Source organism: Octodon degus, unplaced genomic scaffold (assembly GCF_000260255.1).
Source record: "Octodon degus isolate 3935 unplaced genomic scaffold, OctDeg1.0 scaffold00021, whole genome shotgun sequence".
NCBI lineage: Eukaryota > Metazoa > Chordata > Mammalia > Rodentia > Octodontidae > Octodon > Octodon degus.
In genome coordinates, this window is record NW_004524597.1 from 12,182,493 (window position 1) to 12,202,285 (window position 19,793).

The following is a 19,793-nucleotide window of genomic DNA, read 5'->3' on the forward strand; positions in this document are numbered from 1 at the left end:
CTGAACCGTGGGGACCTGGTTGCAGGGGATCCGCGCGCCTTGTTTCACCAGCTCTCTCGGAATGGGGCGGACACACGGTCTGGCCCGGGGACTGAGCGCCTCCCCCACAACTTCTGGCAGTATAGGTCTAGCACGTTCTGCGCCTCTCCACGCTCCACACATCCCGAGTTGAGTACCCTTGCGATTCCCGGGGTGCAGACGCCACCAACACTACAGAGCCAGGCCTGCCTGCAGAGCCGTCGCGGGACCAACCTGCGCCTGCGTGCGCTACCCTTGGCTGAGCCCGCCCTGCGCCCCGCCCTGCGCGCGCTCTGTCGGCGGGTACCTGGGCTCTCATAGGCTGGCTAGGAAGCCGCGCCCCGCCGGCCAACCAATGGGAGTGTGGCGCGCCCCGCGGCACGTGCACCCCCGCCCCACCGGGCCTGGTGGGAACCAGCAGGCCCTGTGGCTCGGAACACGCGGGGCGGGGACGCGCTAGATGGGGCGGGGCGGGGCGGGGGCGGGGCGAAGGCGTGAGGATGCGCTGATTGGTCGGTACTGCGTTCCGAGGCCACTGACGGCGGCTGGGCCGGGCCGCGGCTCCAAAACAAAGGGCAGGCGGCCCGCGGGGCGGTGGCGGGAGGATGCCTCGCACCCTGCCGGGGCGCCAACGGCCGCAACGAGCCCCGGGCCGCGCCAGGGCCGCCTGAGAGCGGAGCCTGCGCCGACCGAGGCCCAGGCCGGATGGGCGCTGCGGGTTGGGGCGCGGACCGCCGACGGCGGTGAGTACGGGCGGCCGCGACAGCAGCGCGGGCGGGCGCTGGGCGGCGACCCCAGGCTGCAGGGCTGCGGTCTTAGGGCAGTGGGGCCGGGAAGCACCTGTTGGCCTCTGCACGGCGGGGGTGCGAGCACGGTGGACCGCAGACTTTTTAGTTTTGATGTTTTTTTGTTGTGTTTATATTGGGTACGCTCCGTTTGGGAACAGACCGCGGAGCCGGATCTTTTTCACACCCCTTTCTTCTGTTGCCCTCCCTGCCTGCTGCCGCCCACAGCCCACCATGAAAAGATTTACAGAAAATGACGTGGATACCTACTGATTGTTTTTTTCCCTCCAAAGAAAGAAATGCAACTGGGGAGGGAAATAAGGACAAAAGATGTCTCCAGTAAAGGAGTGTTTATTAAGAGGGGACCTCTTTTTGAGTTGCTCACAAGAGGGTCATGACTACAGTGAACTGGCCTCATTGTTTACCACTTGTGCCATCAGGTTTCACTAATGCATAGCTTGCAGAAGCTAGAGCTTCAGGAACCTAATAAGAACCATCCTCAGCCCCCTGCCTATTTCGGATTGACATCTTTGATGTCCAAATTTTGTGCTCAGTTCTAAGTAGAAAGAAATCTAAAATTCCATTTGGGATAGGTGGTAGATGTGGAAGATGTCAGTCTCCCAACCCCAGCCCTTTCGGTTCTACTTCTTCTTCTATGTAAAACATACCCACAGTAACCTGCTGTGACTTGGCAGAGAATGTTATTCTTTTCACCCACCAGCCCCTCACTCTCCCAATCTCCTTCCCAGCCAGGTAGGCCAGAATCTTTCCAGGTGCTTCACCTGAGCAAGCTGTCCTACCCCCTCATGTGCACACCATTCCCTTTGGCCTGTGCTATGTTCTAGGAGGTGTAACAGTTGTGTGCGGAGCACCTGCCCTGTGGCAGAACTCACCCTGGGTGTCACTGAGTTTCACAGATGTGTGCTAGTCCCCTGGCCCTTCCTGTGGGCTCTTGGGGGACAATGGTGGCATGTTTGAGGAAAGTGGATACTCAGGATCCGCTGGACCCTTGTGCCCCCTCCCCTTGTACCTTCTGTTTAAGGGGTCAGAGGAAAGCCCAGCCTTACCACACACTTACAGCAGAGTCTGGCTGTTACTGAACATACACATAAAAATAACTGAATGATCCTGGTTATCAGTCTGACAGTACTCTTTATGTTAGTTTCATTTGGCTTGATTGGTGCTGTGGATTGAACCCAGGGTGTTAGGCATTCCAGGTGCATGTGCTACCCCTTGAGTTATAGCCTCAGCCTGCCTTTCCAATTTTGTTTTCTTTTTTGGTATTGGGGATTGAACCCAAGGCCCTTGTGCCGAGATACATCTGAGCTCTTTTTTTTTAGTTTAGTTTTTTTTAAATTTTGCTGCAGAGTCTTGCTAAATTGTCCAGACTGGGCCCAGAATGGCTATCCCCCTGCCTCAACTTCTTGAGTAGCTGGTATTACATACAGGTGTGCTACCACAGCTGGCTTGTTTTTTTCCATATGTGAAGCACCGACATTGTTAAAGCTGTTTATGCTGAAACTAGTGTTTCCTTCAACATCCATTGATGCTTACCTATCTTCACAAAAAAAGAAAAAATGTCCTGCTTTATTTTGTCTTGATTTACAGTGCAGCCAACCCCAAGCTTTGAGAATTCTGGTAAGCACTCTACCTCTGAGCCACAACCCTAGTCTAGGCTTCTTACTTTAAAGCTATTCTCTGATACCCTTCATTAGATATTTGGTTTGTTTCTGAGTAGTTAAATCTGACCATCTTTAAAGACTCTAGGAAATTTTTTTTTTTCCTTCTTGATGCTGGGAATTGAGCCCAGAATGTTCCTTATACATGGCCTCTACCACTAAGCCACATTCCCAAGCGGGAGAATTTTGACAAGTGACACTCACTAGAAGTTCTGAATGATCAGGATGGGGAGCTAAGGACTCAGGGGAGATCAGGGTGAGATGCGTTCAGGAAAAAAAATCAAGGAAAATAAATTCTGCCAGCTCAGGGGTGTTTCTCTATGATAGAGACCCTGGAATTCTTCTGAAAACCCATCAGCAAGTAATAATAAAATGAAAGGGCCAGCCAGATAGCCCAGCAGATTAAAGTGCCTGCTTAGGCAGATGCAGGGACCTGGGTTTGCTCCCCATCGGTGTAGCCCTCCGGGGCTTGTTGAGAGGCAATTGAGACTGGGCATGGTGAGGCACACCTGTAATCCAGTGCTTGGGAGGCTGAAACAGGATCACAACAAATCCAATATGTGTAGTGAGACCCTGTAGATCCTGTACTAAATATGTTTATAATAATAATAATAATAATATGAAAATCCTGGAGCTAACCAACTGTTGTCCACATCCATGAAAAGGTTAAGAGCCCCCATGCCGCCGCCATTATTTAGCAGCCTCCAGGCACTTGCAGAACCTTGGGATCAGGGCCAGGAGTCTGTGAGGTGTTGAGTTTGCTAGCCATCCTGTGACAATGACAGCTTGCTGCTGCCATGAGCAACGTGGCAGGAATTTAAACGTGACTGCGAATTACCCCTCTCAGCATTTTGTAAAAAATCTCTTAAATCTCTGGGCCATCTTGTAAATTGCTTGTTACTCCCATGTTGCACATTAGGTAACAGAATGATTCAAGGTCCCAGGGACAACAGTATGTGGCACATTTGAATCCAACTCTGGGAAGCCTCTCAACCCAAGCAAAAGTGCCTGCCCCTTTGTTCTGGTGACAGCATCATCCTGCCAATCATCACCTGCCTCTCTGCACACTTGGCCTAACTTCCTTGAGTGCTGAGACCCTTTTCTGGTTCTGCTTTGTATCTTTGGATTTTCCCTTGCCCTAAGAGAGGTCTTTGAATGTTTGATCGCATCTTATTCAACAGATGATTAAATAAAATAGTTTAAAATTCCCAGCCTCTTTTCTTCCACTTCAGTTTTCTAAGGGAGTATTTTGTATGGTTCCTACATCCTCCCCCTTCTTGATGTTTGCCAGAAATTAGGCTAGGATGTGTTTCAGGACTACAGCTGTGGGAAACTTTGTTACTAATGTAGAAATAAGAAATACATGGTGAATTCTTCCAAAAGAAACATTGAAGCTGGGTGTGGTGTTGGATGCCTATAATCTCAGCACTAGGGAGGCTGAGGCAGGAGAACTGCTGTAAATTCAAGGCCAGCCTAAATTACGTATGAGACCCTGTCTAAAAAGGCGGGGAGGCTGAGGAGATAGCTCAGTAGAATAAGTGCCTGCCTGGCAAGCACAGGGTCCTGAGTTCAATCCCCAGTACCGCCGAAAAATGTATGGGGCTGGAGAGATGGCTCAGTGGAATAAGTGCTTCCCTGGCAAGCACAAGGGCCTGAGCTCAATCCTCGGTTCCACAAACAAACAAACAAACAAAAGAATGAAGAAGGCTAAGTTGTAGACAGATAGTCAGCAGTCTTGTGCGAGGTGGAGGATGCAGGAATTGAGCAGTCAGCAGGGAGACGGGCATGGATGTGGGCCCTGAGGACGGCGGTGTCTCGACCACCAGCGGTAGAGGTGTGGGTTCTTGAGGGTTCACCTGTTACTGCCTGTGATTCGGTATTGCTTAGTGCTGGCCGGCAGGCTCTTTGGGAGTATTGTTCAGTACCTTGAGCCAGCACTCGCCTCTCTGTGATGGCAGTGCCTTTCACCTTTTTAGTCCCTAGGGCAGTGCCTTATGAGTGAGTGCTAGGAGAGGTGCAGCCAGCAGGGAGCTGAGGGGGAAAGGACCTGGGGGCCAGGAGCTGCTGGACAAGGCAGCACCGGGGGAAGGAGAGCCTACACCCGATTCTGGTTTGGCTTTGCAGCCTGTGACACCGATGGGCTCCTTCTATATGTGCCTGGTGGCCTCTTTTCACTTTATGACAACTTGAAAGGCTCTAGGGGTGAAAAAGTGAAGAAGGAGGGCCCCATCTGGGCTGCTGAGTGGAAATGGCGCCGTGCAAAGGCCAAGGCCAAGGGGAGAATGACCCCAGGCTGCCAGGGCTGCTGTGCCGGTGGGGGCTCGGCCGTAAGACGCAGGCAGCCACATCCAGTAAGTGTCAGAAACTGCTGGGGTTTGGTTTTATTTCTCAGTATTTCTGTCTTTAGAAGTGTGGTAACTGCACCATATGGACATGGGTCTGATTCACGGTCTCTTAAAATAGTCTTCTGTGCTTATATTTTAGGAGAGAAACTTCTGGAAGCCAGAAAATTGTTTTGCTTTTAAACCTTGCCCCAAGTTACTATCTACTGGTGGGGCGGGGGCGTTGAAAAACTGCCCTCCAGACCCAGGGGAACACAATGTCCTGCAGTAGACACGATTCACTTGTGTTGTCCAGGTTTACCATTCAGTGATTTGAAGTGGTTCCCGATTGGTCAGTAGTTTGCTTGAAAACTTGGCCATGATTTCTCCAGTGCAATAGCCAATGTCTATTAAAAGTTGGGTTAGATTAGGCAAGGTGACACACACCTGTAACCCTGTCATTCTGAAAAATTGAGGCAGGAGGATCTCAAGTTCCAGCCCAGCCTGAGCAACTTAATGACTTAGTGAGATCCTGTCCCAAAATTTAAAAAGGGAAAAAAAAGATTGGCGGTGTAGCTCAGGGCAAAGGTCCTATGTCAATCCATAGTACCACAAAAAATAATGAACTCTGAGCTATGCCAAGTCCTCTTTGAGTGCGGGCAAAAGGATAATGGTCAGGACTGAGAAAGCCTAAAATTTAAATTTGCATGTGAGCTTTGCAATGAGCCCTGGCCCTGCCTTTGAAGGGTGCCTGTGAGTGCTGGGCACAGACCCAGCGCAGTAGAGGCCATGGCAGGGAGGGGGCCTTGGGAGGCCGGAATGGGGCAGGCTCCTTGGGTGAGGCCATCTCGCGGGCAGGGCCCAGTAGTGAAGGTCTCCAGATGGATGAGTGTGAGATACGTCAGGGAAACGGCAATCTTCTGGTGATGGCCGTGCATGGCCCTGTGCTGAGCAGTGTGACTGTTTGGCATCCTCCCTGCAGTCTAGGTGAAGAACATCACCTCTGTTCCAGAGCAGGAGGCTGAGACTCAGAGAAGGCAGGGGTGAAGGGAGCTGGGATTTGAAGATGTGGTTACATGTGGGAGCCTCAACCAGCCTGTCACCTTGCTGTGGGGACAACCAAGAGCAGAAAGGAGACAGATGAGACAAACCATTTTGTCCAGACAAATGAGACAAACCTTGTCCAGGCTGCTGCCCAGGAGCAGTGTCCCAATGCTCAGAGAGCAGTTGTCAGTAACAAATGGGGAAGGGTGGGAAATTACAGCGCTGGGCTCTTGGGTTGACACAGGATGGGGGCAGGAAGTTGGTTGTCACTGCTCTTTAGTGACAGGACTTGTGCTCTGGGGTCTTTACTGTTCTCTCCTAGCGTGTTTTTTTTTTTTTTTTTTTTTTTTTTTCAGGGCAGGTGGGCCAGCTCTTTCCCATGACACTGGAGCAGCTACCAGGATATTTGGGGCCTTACAGTCACACATGGGCACAGACCTGCTGGCAACATTGCCAGTTTTTTAGGTAGCCTGAGAGTTTGCACATACTAAGATGTGAACACATGCCTGTCTGTGCAAGATTCTTATTACTCAAGGGCATCCTCAGACTCAATTTCTGGATTTAGACTGACCAGTGGCCTGAGGACCTTGTACCCGAGTAGAGAAGAGCCCTTCCTGGAGCCTCTGGGCCTCAGGCCTCAGCGCTGGCCTTCCCCAAATGGCCTGGCGAGGCCCTGGCTCAGGCGCTGCTGTTTGGAGATTGTGGTCCTTGACCCAGGGATGTGAGGTCTTGGAGAGGTGAACCTGCATGGTGCCCGGAGCTTACACAAGCCCGGGCTGGCCTCAAAGATCTGAGCTCCAGCGATGATCTTGCCTCAGCCTCTTGGGTAGCTGGGACTAGGTTGTGCACCACTGTGCTGAAGCCATTTTGTGTTTTTAACAGGTTTGCTGATGTCTAGCAGCCACTTCTATAATATAGTAGTAGCATTTTGACCCTGTTTACTTTCTTATTATTGTTTCCTTATGAAAGAGTCTCTGTCACTTTTTCTCAGGCCCTTTTTTGGGCCAGAGCACTGACTGATCAATGAATATTTTTCTATCTGGGTTTAATAAAATTACCTAAGAACTTTTAAATTTGTTAGTGAAACATTCTTATAATCACATAATATTGTGTTAATCTAAGAAAAGTATGCAGAGTTTGGAAGAAGCACACGGTCACGTGTGGGTAGAAAGTTGGTGAGCACCAAGAGGAGCTGCTGACCGCCAGCCCGCAGAGGGGCTGGGATCTGAAGTGGGAGACCCTTCCTCTCTTCCTCTCGCTCCCTCCCTTCTCCCTCCCTCTGCTTTTATGTACTTGAGAATCAACACGCTAGACAGGTACTGTAGCTCTGAGCTGTAGCCCCAGGCTTTTAAAAAAAAATTTAAGCCAAGGATTCACTAAATTGCCCACTCTGGCCTTTAACTTGTTATCTTCCTGTCACAGCCTCCCAGGTAGCCCATTACACGCCTCTGGTGTAGTGGTATCATGCAAGATTCCCAAGTAGCCCATTACACCTGGCAGGAAACTCATTTTGACTTAATAGAATATCTTTTGCCATTTTTTAAAAGATAACGTAGGGGGCAAGGCCCTAGCTCAGTTCTTTAAGTGGCTGCTTCCACAAGGCTCTCAGCCTCAGGCTGCTGTAGTTCGATCCCCACCACACTCCAGCCAGCCAAACCACCCCTGAGGGCATTCGAGGAGCAAAAACAAAACAAAACTCCTAAAAGATAGCGTAAAGGCAAAGGGATTGCTTGCCAGCTGTGGGTTTGCTCATCACTATTTCCTTGTAATAGTACGATAATAAATATTATATATTAAACACATGATAGTAAAGATTAATAAAATGGACCTCTGTGAACTCATCAGCAACTTAAAAATAGAATTCTTCTAGACTTTACCACCCTTCTTTCTGCCTTGGCCGTCATGCCAAGCAAAGGACCTCAGCTTCCGAGTGTCCCTGGTGAAGTGACGAGAGATGTGTACTGGGGACTGTGTGAGCCTGGGCAGGCGTGCTGCTGGTGCAGGGGTGGGACCAGGGAACCCTGTGTCCTGCCCTGCCTTGCCCTGGAGCTGGGGTCACGTGGAGAGATGATCTGTGTTCGACATTCATGGCGTTTTGAAATTCAGAATAAGTGGAAAATCTTTGGCAAACTGTCACTTGAAAGTGTGCTGTCCTTTGTGTCTTGTATGTAACACAGTCATTACTCAGTGTGGGGGTGCCATTCCGAGACCCCCAGGGCCCTACAATCCCATCTGCAGGAGTCTCTTACACTGACAGTACAGTATTTGCATCTAACCTATGCATATATTCTGTTACCTGTATTCTTTTCTTTTTCTTTTTTTGGTAGTGCTGGGGATCAGATCCAGGGTCTCATGCATGCTACCAACCACCCTTATAGGTGATATACAGTATCTAACACAGCATAGTGTCACACATGGCTTCGTTTGCGTGGGTAATCCTGAGCATGTGGCAAATTCAAGTTTTGCTTTTTGGAACTTGGAATTGGAACTTACCCCCACAATATAGTAGTTCCAGTCCACCATTACCGAACCTGTGGATGTGGAGCCCACAAGTAGGGGAGGCCACCCGAGCCATATATATTCTTTATGGACTGCTAGTTAGCCTTAGGAAAAGTTTGCTAGTTTGTGTTGGGCAGTAACGTGGATGCTAGAAATCATAGTAAGTGAAATAAGCCAGTCAGACAGACAGCTGCATGATTCCACTTACGTGTTTCCCCTAGAAAAATCCAGTTCATAGACTTGAGGACTGCAATGATGGTTGTCAGAGAGTGGGGAAAATGAGAATTTACTACATAACAGGAATAAAATTTCTGCTAAGTAGGAAGAATAAGATATAAAGATCTGCCGTACAACATCGTACTTCCACAGCAGCATGCCCTGTACTTAGATTCTGTTGAGAGGGTAGCCCTCATGGTAAGTGTTCATACCACAATGAATAGGAAAAAACCTCCCGCTGGGCATGGTGGTGCAAAGCTGTGATCCAGCGCAGGGGAGGCCGAGTCAGGAATATCACTATGAATTCCAGACCACCCTGGCCTACATAGCGAGTTCAAGGCCAGTCTGGATTACATACTGAAAACATTTCTCAAAAAAACCAAAACAAGAAAAGAAAAAAACCCAAAAACATGGTGCTGACCCATTAGAGGGTAACTAAGAATTTAAAATGAGAACTGGTGCCCTTCCAGCAAAGAATAAAACCACTTGTTCAAAACCATGTGGCTGGCGCTGGTGAGATGGCTCAGTGGTCTAAAGCACCTACTTAGAACAAGCTCAGCAAAGCACAGGGACCGCAGTTCAATCCCCCAGCACCACATGCCAGCCAGCCCCGGCCCCTGGTGGGCTGAACTGGCCACACACACACACATACACACACACACACACACACACACACATAAATAAAAATTAAAAAAAAAAAAAACATGTGGCTTTTGCAGTCCTCTGTTCAGGTCACTTCGAGCAGTGTTTCTGCCACTGAGGACTTGAATAACCAGTTTTTGAGTAAGATTCTTGTCTTTCTTGGCCTCTCATTTTATGCTTTTAGTTATCTTTATTACAGGGAAGCCAGGAAAAAGAAAACATTTATTATGTCTCCTGTCAATAGAGAAAAACTTATATGACGAGAATAAAACTGAGACTCACTGTGAGTTTGCTAAGAGAAGTTAGAACAGGTTCCACAAGCCCACTCTTTCTGACCACTGACGAGGAGGGCGTTGTGCGTGTGAATGCTGCTGGCCTTCTGTTGCATGATGTCCTTGATGTCCTCACAGACAGGAGGTGTGCGCAGGTCCTGCAGCCCGGAAGTGGAGCTGGGCCCACAGGGTGGTGTCCAAGTGACATTTATCTCCATGACCCCCCAGAGCATGTCAGTGAGTTTATAAAAAATGAGAGGACGGACCCAGGCCTAGCTCAAAAAAAAGGCAGGGAGAGGCCTAGACTCAAATCCATAGTTTCTAATAACTCAGGGCAGATAAAATCTAATCAGGGGCCAGGGAGATATCTCAGTAGAATAAGAGTTTGCCTGGCAAGCCCAAGGGCCTGAGTTCAATCCCCGGTTCCGCAAAAAAAAAAAAAAAAATCTAATCAAATACAAGATTTTGAGCCTACATAGACAGTTTTATCCTTGAATCTAAAGAAACCCAAGGAGGGCTGGCCAAATAGTTCAGTGGATTAAAGTGCCTGCAAGCAGGCGCAGGGGCTGGGGGTTTGATCCCCAGGCCTGCTGTGCCCGATGAGATGGCAATTGAGACTGGGCGTAGTGGTGCGTGCCTGTAATCCCAGCTCTTGGGAGGCTGTAAACGAGAGAATCACTATGAGTCTGATCTAATAATGAGACCCTGGACACCCTCTAGACCCTTCCCTAAAATACAGAAAAAAAAAATCTCATAAAGAAACCCGAGGAAAATATTTAGGATTAGCACAGCATGCCTAATAGCTTGTTTCAGGGAATTACCCGTTGGAGGTATGTAGTGTAATCTGACTTCTTCAGAAGTTCTTCTTCTTCTTTTTTTAATCATTTATAGGGGCTGGTGAGATGGCTCAGTGGTCTAAAGCACCTACTTAGAACAAGCTAAGCTAAGCAAAGCACAGGGACCGCGGTTCAATCCCCCAGCCCCACGTGCCAGCCAGCCCTGCCCCCTGGTGGGCTGAGCTGGCCACACACACACACACACACACACACACACACAAAATAAATATTTAAAAAAAATCATTTATATACTTGGTACAGGGTCTGGCTACACAGCTCAGACTCAGTGATCCTCCTGTCTCAGCCTCCCTAGCACTGGGTTTACAGGTGCACCACCACACCCAGTTTCAGTGGCCAGCACAGTGCGCCCAGAGTTCCAGGACAGCATGGTATGCAGTACCAGGGCTCAAACCCAGGTCCTTGAGCTTGCCAGGCAGGCGCTTAGACCACTGAACTATCTCCCCAGCCTTTGGGAGTTCTTAACACATGGTTGTGGAGACTGTATTCAGAAAAGAATCTTCCTTTTAGAAGATAGGAGTGTGTGTTGTGTGTGTGCCTCATACAGACCTCTGTCTTTCTGTGTTCTCCTTTCTGTTGAGAAATGTGGCCAACTATCAATTTTTGTTTATGGTATGAATTTTTTTTTTCCTATAGATCTCTTGTGGGATTGGTCTGCTCTATTTTTTGGAAAACCTGTCCTTTCCTCTAATCTGCAAAGCCACCTTTGCACACTCTGCTGTCGCCCCTGCACCTGTTTCCGGTGCGCTTCCCTACCGCACAGATCGGCATTCTGCCCCGCGCCTGCTCTCCGCTGTCTGTGTGACCCGCATGGAAAATGACAGCGCTGTGCACCTCCCATCCTGCTGTGCTACAACAGCTTCCTGACAGTTTGGCCTTCTGATAAGTTGTAGGATAAGTTTTAGAAACAAATCAGGCCTGGTTTTTACAGGGTCTCACTATGCAACTCGGACTCATGGTGATCCTGCTTTCAGCCTCCCAGTGCTGGGATTACAGGCATGTGCCACTGTGTCCAGATTCTGGCTGGATCAGTCCATCCTGGACCAGCTGAGGGTATAGCTCAGTGGTAGAGTGCTTGTCTAGTGTGTGCAAGACCTTGGGTTCAGTCTCTAGCACTACAAAAAAATAAGAAAAGCTCTGTCTGTCTCTGTCTGTCTGTCTGTGTCTGTCTGTCTGTCTCTCTCCTCTTTCTTGATCTGGACTGCATTTAATTTAAAAATTAATTTGTGCTAGGCATGGTAATCCCAGTGCTCAAGAGGCTGAGGCAAGGGCCTGCCAAATAGCTCAGTGGATTAAAGCACCTGCAAGCAGGCGCAGGGGCCCAGGGTTTGATCCCCAGGCCTGCCTTGCTGGCCCCGCCTCCGGGGCACACTGAGATGGCAGTTGAGACTGGGCATGGTGATGTGTGCCTGGAATCCCAGCTCTTAGGAGGCTGTAAACAGGTGGACACTTCAAGTCTGAGCTGAATAGTGAGGTAGCAAATACATAAAATGGAAAAAAAAATAATTTATGGATAATTCACATCTTGATAATAGCCTTTAATCGTGGCCTCTCCAGTTTTTTTTTCCCCAGTTTTTTGTTTGTTTTGATTTTTTAAAAATGTATTTGGTTGTTACAGGGTCTCACTATGCAGCTCGGACTCGTGGTGATCCTGCTTTCAGCCTCCCAGTACTGGGATTACAGACATGTGCCACTGTGTCCAGATTCTGGCTGGCTCAGTCCACCCTGGGGGCGGGGCTGGCACAGCATGTGGTGTCAGGGATTGAACTGCAGTCCCTGTGCTTGCCTAAGCAGGCACTTTAGTCCACTGAGCTATCTTGCTAGACCCCTGTTTTTATTTTTTGAGACAGGGTCTCACTATATAGTTTAGGCTGGCCTTGAACTAACTAGGTAGTCCAGGCTGGCCTCAAACTTGGAGTGATTCTCCTGCCTCAGCATCCCTAGTGCCCAAACTATAGGTATGCACCACCATGCATAGATGTTTATGTTTTGTTTTGTTGTTTTATTTTATTTTATTTTATTTTTTTGCTGAACTTGGGATTGAACTCAGACTCTTGTACTTACCAGTTGTTTTTTTAAAATCCCTCAGAGTTTTATAATATATTCTGTAAAAGTCTTCAGATTTCTTCTTAGGCACTTCAAATAATGTATGAGAGTATATTTTCCCTTATAATCCTTATACCAGATTTCTTTTTCTTATCTTATTGAGCTCCTGGGACTTAAAGTATTGAATAAAGGTGATGATGTAGATCTTAATTTTATTGCTGATGTCAGAAAGAATTTTTTTTTTTTCCCATTAAGTGTGATACGTGCTGTGGTTGTTTTGTGGGCATCGCTTAGCAGGTGAGGAAATTCTCTCACATCCTTAGCCCTCCTGGAATGCCTCCCCCTTCCCTCCCCTGTTCTATTTTATTGCAATAAAAGACACACTGCCATTAATTGCCCTCAGCTACTTCACACACACACACACACACACACACACACACACACACACCCATTGTTCTGGCCACTTCCTGAAGCGGCTCTGGAATTCTCTCTTGTCTTCAGTTGTGCTACTTCCGCCACCTTGGTGTCCTCAGTCCTCTCTAACCGTTTACCTTCCCTGGTCATTTTGACTTCTGGGAAGAGCTAGAAGTCTTGCCGCGCCAGGTCCGGTGAGTAAAGTGGGTGAGGACGAGCTGTGATGTTCTTACGTTATGCTTTTCTGCTTCACAGCACTTTGTAGCCCTGCTCCCTGTGTTTTCAATCACACCTTACCTGAAAGAGCACTTCCAGAACTGTTTCAGAAAGTGGCAAGTAAGTGGGTGTGGTGGCACATCCCTGTAATGCCAGTACTGGAGAGGCTGAGGCAGGAGGGTTGCTGCAAGTTTGAGGCCAGCTTGGGCTACATAGTGTTTAAGGCCAGCTGTGCTGTACAGAGTGAGACCCTCTCTCAAATAAATAAATAAAATTAATTAATTAAATCAATCTTTAAATTGTACATAAATCTTTTCTTAAAAAGAGTGATAAGAAAATGGGATCAGGCGTTCAAAGTGAGGGAGAGTCTGGGGGGGGTCAGTGAGACTACTATAATAAACTTATACAAATTTAAACATTTATAAATGTAAACATTTGATCACTGCATATATTGCAGCATGTTCTGGAACTTCCTTAGTGATACTTGCCTGAGAATGCCATTTTGCCCCAATTCTTGAAAGATGTTCTCATAGTATATGAATTATGGGGGTGCGGGGGAGATGGCTCAGTGGAATAAGCGCTTCCCTGGCAAGTGCAAGGGCTTGAGTTCAATCCCCGGTTCCACCAAAAAAAAGAAAAAGAATTATGGGATAGTAGTTTTTGTTGTTTTGTTTTGTTTAATGATATAGATCTCACTACACAGCTTGGACTCGTAGTGATCCTCCTGTCTCAGCCTTCCCAGTGCTGGGATTACAGGCATAAACCACCATGCTGGGGCTGGTGAGATGGCTCAGTGGTCTAAAGCACCTACTTAGAACAAATTTAGCAAAGCACAGGGACCACGATTCAATCCCCCAGCACCACATGCCAGCCAGCCCCGCCCCCTGGTGGGCTGAGCTGGCCACACACACACACAAATAAATAAATTAAAAATAAAAAAATAAACCACCATGCCTGGTTTTGGTGGCCATCACGGTGTCGCCCGGGGTTCTGGGGTGGGCATGGCATGTGGTGCTGGGGATCAAACTCGGGACCTTGTGCTTGCCAGGCAGGCACTTACACCACTAAGCTATCTCTCCAGCCCTGGGATAGTACTTATTAACTCTACATTCTGTTGTTTACTTAAGCTGTTGAACAAGTAATTTTTCTTCCCATGTTCAAGTCTTTCTAAAAATTTTCTTTGGTGTTCAGCAGTTTCATTATGTCAAGCTTTATTTCTTATCTATCCTTAGGATGTTAGGCATCTGAAGTCTATAGATCACTGTCTTCAATTTTGGAACAAATCCTCAATCATTAGTTATTCCAACTTATCTCCAGTTCACTAATACTTTTCATCTGTGTCTTATTGCTCTTACATCTGTTGCTTAATGGTGTATATTTCTGAAAGTTTTACTTCAGTTTTTCTCTAATCTGCAACGATATCTTTTTTTCTCATTTGCTATTCTTATATGTTCGAGCCAGGGCTGGAGATGTAGCTCAGCAGCACATGCCTGCCTGGCAAGTGCAAGGTCCTAAGTTCAGTTCCTGGTACTAAATCATTCAATCAGTCAGTCAATCAATCAAACTTATATGTTCAACCCCATCATTTATCTCCATTAAAAAGTACACAGAAGGGTCTCCTCCCAGGCGTCCAGTGCCTTGAAGGTAGAGTCTTTATGGTGTTCTTGCTGCTCTTCTTTGTCTGTTCTTCCATCTAAGTACTAACGAGGCTGACCCTGTTTAGTTACGAGATTGGGTGCATTCAGAGTGGTATGGCCATAGACCTCTCTGCCTATTCTTTTTTAAAAATGTATTTGGTTGCTGCAGGATCTCACTACGTAGCTCAGATGCACAGTGATTCTCCTGCTTTCAGCCTCCCCAGTGCTGGGATTACAGGCGTGCAACACCATGCCCCAGACTGTGGCTGGCTCAGCTCGCCCTGGCGGTGGGGCTGGCAGGGCATGTGGTGCCTGGGATGGAACCTCGGTCCCTGAGCTTGCCTAAGCTTGCCTAAGCAGGTGCTTTAGTCTGCTGAGCTATCTCACCGGCCCTTGTCTGCCTGTTCTTATGAGTTTTTCCTTCAGTGCCCTTTTTTTCCTTTTCTTTCTTGTTTTATTTTCTTTTTTGTGTGTGTGGTGGTAAGGGATTTAACCCAGAGTTTTTTGCATTGAACTCTATCCCCAGCTCTTTTTAGTTATTTTGAGACAGGGTTTTTCTGTATTGCCCAGGCTGGGGTTACATGTGGAACCCTCCTGCCTTAGCCTCCGGGGGTGTTGGAAGTATAAATGTGCACCACCATGTCTATTTGTGGGGATTTCTCAGGTCTGGTGTATAAATATTTCTTCTAGACTAAATTTGTGCATGTTTCTGCCAGGTATGTTGAACAATTCTTAGCCTAAAACCATTTTAAATGAAATTCATCTACTGAATTCACAAAACCTTACAGGTGGGAACTTCAGCTGTGAGTTCAGGTGAGGCCATCAGCTGTCTGGGAGGCAGGTCCGCTCATCACATGCATCGCCCGGTCTTAGACTTGGAACCAGAAGCCGAGGTTTGCTGGACTTGGGCAGATGCTTTGGGGCCAAAAGCAGATGCCATGCTCGACTCAGTGCCGTGGGTACTGCTGTTCTAGAAGGGGGTGCTTGTCCCTTATTGTCTCCTCAGCACCCGAATGCCTGTAAGGAGGTACCCTAAGCTGGTGCACTCCTGTAATCCCAGCTACATATCACAAGTTCAAGGCCAGCTGGGGATCTGGGAATGATGGGATATACCTATAATCCCAGCACTTGAGAGGCTGGGGCAGGAGGCTCCAGCCTTAAATAATAGCAAAACCCTGTCTCAAAACAACACCTGGAGATATAGCGCAGTGCTCCTTGGGTTCAAAACCCAGTACAGCCATCAGTCCAGTGTCCTTGCAGCATTTTTAGTACTTCTCAGTGGGAGAGTTGGTCCAAATTTGCAACTTAGCACAGTTTTACAAATGGAAGTTGGCTTTTGTAAAATCTTTTTCTTTTTCTTTTTTTTTTTTTTTTTATTTTAGGGAAGGGTCTACAAGGTGTTCAAGGTCTCACTACTAGATTGGACTTGTAGTGATCTGCCTGTTTACAGCCTTCTAAGAGCTGGGATTACAGGCATGCCCACCATGCCCAGTCTCAGTTGCCACTCCAGGGTTGGGGCCAGAACAGCAGGCCTGGGGACTGAACCTCCGGCCCCTGTGCCTGCTTGCAGGCGCTTTAATCCACTGAGCTATTTGGCTGGCCCACATTTATCTTTTTAAAGGTGAAGTGTATTTGGTAAGCAGCATGTTGATAGATTTTGAGTGTGCTTAGATGTGAAGAACTTGAAACCTGCTCAGTGTATGTGTATGACATACATGCATATCCACTTACTGGACAAGAAATGTGCTTCATGAAGTTCACATCACGTAGGTGACAGCTAGGCTGAGGTGACAGCATCACACTGAGCCCAGGCAGCTCCCTCAGGGCACCCACGAGCCCTCCTTGCTTGTGGCAGGCACTGTGTGCAGGCAGGGTGAGAGTCCACCCAGCTCTGAAGTCGGGCCCGGTGCAGTGCAGCCCTGCAGTGTGCCCGGTTGCTACGGGGCAGATGTGTGAGTTAATCTTAAGTAATGACATTCAGGCCTCAGAGGTGGCCAGAGCCCTGGCTTCTGCTCTAGGCTCACCTTTCCTGCAGGGTGCTTGTCTTGAGAGTGCGGCTGAGGCTGAGCTGCTCCAAAGAGAGAGAAGCCAGCTCCCATGCTGGGGCCAGGGTGGCAGGATCAGCCGTGACTCACCTGCCTTTGTTCTTTTAGTGATGTGCTAAATCTGTAAAGATTATTTTCCAAAGAAATAAAAAATAATCATTATTTTTTCAAATGTTAAATATTTGACATAGCATCTTAGCCAGCTTCCCCCCCCCTTATTTATTTATTTATTTATTTATTTATTTGGTACAGGGTCTCACTGTGCAGCGTGTCTCAGCCTCCCCAGTGCTATGATTACAGGTATATGACACCACGCCCTGTCTTGGTGCTGGCCCCTCATGGGCATGCAGTACTGGGGTTTGAGCTTGGGACCTTGTGTTTGCCAGGCAGGCACTTAGACTGCTAAGCTATCTCTCCAGCAACCCCCTTAGCCAGTTTTAAGTATGTTATTGCCTATCTTTGGAGAAACACTAAATCCTTTGCCCATTTTTTACAGTTACTTTTAACATTGTTTTTATTCTTTTTAAAGAGAATAAAAAAACAGTAAAAATAAATTAGAAACCGCAGAATTTCACTAAACAAAATTACACGAATTCAACAATGGTTGTTCTATTGCACATTGTCTTCAAATTAGTTGCTCAACAGATCACCAGATATAAGCATGCAAAATTAATTTAAAAATTAAAAAGGAGGGGGCCAGGGAGATGGTTCAGTAGAATAAGTGCTTGCCTGGCAAGCGCAAGGATCCGAGTTCAATCCCCGGTTCTGAAAAAAAAAAAAAAAGAATTAAAAAGGAGAGAGAAAAAGATTAAGCATTAACTGCTGTTTCAATAGACCAGCAGAAATCAACAGTACACTTATCCAAGCTATCTTGTGTATATACATATATATTTTTTCCTTCTTTTCTCCTTTCCCTCATCCCACTTGTTCCTTTCCTTTGAGCAGTTTCTTTCCCTTTTACAGTATTCTTGTGCTTTTCAGATTTTATTTACTCTTTCAGGTTCTTACACTAGGGAGACAATACAATGTTTACATATGTGGGTCTGATTTATTTCACTTGTGAGCATGGTCTGTCTCCCTTTGCCCATTTCTAATAAGATCTGACTGGGGGTGGTGCACACACCTATAATCTTAGCACATGGAGCCTGAGGCAGGAGGACTGCTGCAAGTTTGAGGCCAGCTTGGACTGTACTGAGTTTAAAGCCAGCCTGCACTACATAGCTAGACCCTGCCTAAAAAAAAAAAAAAAAAAAATCAAAATCATTCAGGTATGTATGTGTGTTGACTAAAGTTTATATATTCTGGATATCAACAGTGTAACAAGTGTATTTGAAAATATTTTCCTCCATATCTACTGTTAAAGAGTCTTTTGAAGCACAAACATTTTAAATTTTCATGAAGTCCCATTTACTTTTTTCCTTTGCTACCTGTGATTCCGATGTCTTAACCAAAGAGTTATAGCCAAATCTAGTATCCATAAGGCCTCCCCCCACCATTTTCTTCTAAGATTTTATAGTTTTAGCTATATTTACATATTGGACTCATTTTGAATTAATTTTGTATATGATGTTAGATGAGAGGCCAGCTTTCTTCTTTTGGGCATGGATATCCAGTTTCCCCAGCACCGTTTGTTGAAAATATTACACTGTCCCCTACTGAATAGTCTGAGCATTTTTTGCTATAGATCAAAGATCATTCAACCATGTCTGAATTGGTATTTCTTTGAGAGTTTACTTCTAGACTGATAACGTATTGACAGTTAGCTAACACTGGGTCCCTCGAGCACATGGCTGTCCCCGCGCTTCCAGTCATTATTCTAGCATTTGGGCAGCTCCTTTTCTTTCCTTTTCTAAGGTGGACTGAATCAGATGCTTTTTCTCAACTCTTTGGGAGTAAAAATAGTCTTGCCATGTCTAACTGAATGTAGAGTGGTTAGCAGTGAGCAGCTATGGGTATTCCAACTTGAAAGTGAACTGGGGTGCAGTTCAGTGGTGCCTCTTGTGCTCAGCATGCATAAGGCCATGGGTTCTATCCTCAGTACCACAAACAATAAAGAATTAGATTTTTCTTTTCTAGTCCTGTCACTCTTCCCATTCTTCACAACATGGAGCCCCTTAACCACTTAACAGTTTACTCCGGGCTTCCCTCAGGCAGTGCGTTTATTTCCATACTGACTACGCCATGCGTCACTCTGGCAAGTGTCATTTCAGTTGGTTGATTCTTGTACTGAGTAAGTGCGATGCAATTGTTGTTTTTGTATTTCCTGTTATAGAAGTTAACAAAACTCTGCAGCTTTTGGTGGTCCTGTCTGGTAATTGGCTAATGCATCTCATTCTCTGTAACCCACAGCTTTGTCTGGTTTGTTGACAGGTTGTGAGATTTTCCTCTCATCCCAGCTGTGTGGATCGTGCCACACGCCGCCCAAACAACAACGGCTCTTGTGTGCATTCTCCAGTGTTTCTTTTGTCACAGAGTCTGGCAGAGCCGCAGCTCTTCCAGCGTCAGCCCTGAGCTGAGTGAGGAACGTGCAGCAGACATGGTGAAGATGACCAAGTCCAAAACTTTCCAAGCCTATCTACCGAACTGTCACCGAACGTATAGCTGTATCCACTGCAGAGCCCACCTGGCCAATCACGACGAGCTGATCTCTAAGGCAAGTGGCTCGCGTGCTGGAGCTGGCAAGATGCCCTTCACGCAGCAATCGTTTGCCTTGTGATTCCCGCTGAGTAGATAGAGGTTTGATCATCACAGGCCTCCTGAAAGCTTTATGTGTCCATGGGGCTAGGCTCGGTCTTGGTGATTTTGGCATGAGTGTCCCAAGGATAGTAAATGAAGACTCCTGTAAATCATGAAGAACAAGATAAGTCCATGATTTGTCAAAGCGGAGTCAGTTAGTATTGTAACTTGAAAGTGAACTAGGGTGCAGTTCAGTGGTGCAGCATGTGCTTAGCGTGCGCAGGGCCATGGGTCCAGAGAACATCCAAGAAGCACAAGAAATCTCAAAAGGCTGTAGGAATAGTTTAATAAGAATTGAGAGGCTGAGGGCTGTAGCTCAGTGGCACAGCACCTGCCTGGCAAGCACAAATCTCTGAGTTTGATCTCTAG

The 19,793-nt window shown here is 47.1% G+C and overlaps 1 protein-coding gene across 3 annotated transcripts in view; it reads left to right on the plus strand.

Annotated features, from left to right (window-relative positions):
- Positions 1-609: 609 nt before the first annotated feature.
- Positions 610-19,793, plus strand: part of Ypel1 (yippee like 1) — a 34,756-nt gene continuing 15,572 nt past the window's right edge. For 2 of the 3 annotated variants that reach the window (XR_002820415.1, XM_023711518.1), the window contains exons 1-2: positions 610-761; positions 19,161-19,341. Coding sequence is in view for 2 of the 3 variants with exons in the window: in XM_023711518.1 (XP_023567286.1) it covers positions 724-761; positions 19,161-19,341 (219 nt within the window). In the remaining variant the exon portion in view is untranslated. Of the gene's footprint in view, positions 762-19,058; positions 19,342-19,793 lie in introns of all 3 variants that reach the window. The other variant, XM_023711520.1, reaches the window with a different exon arrangement.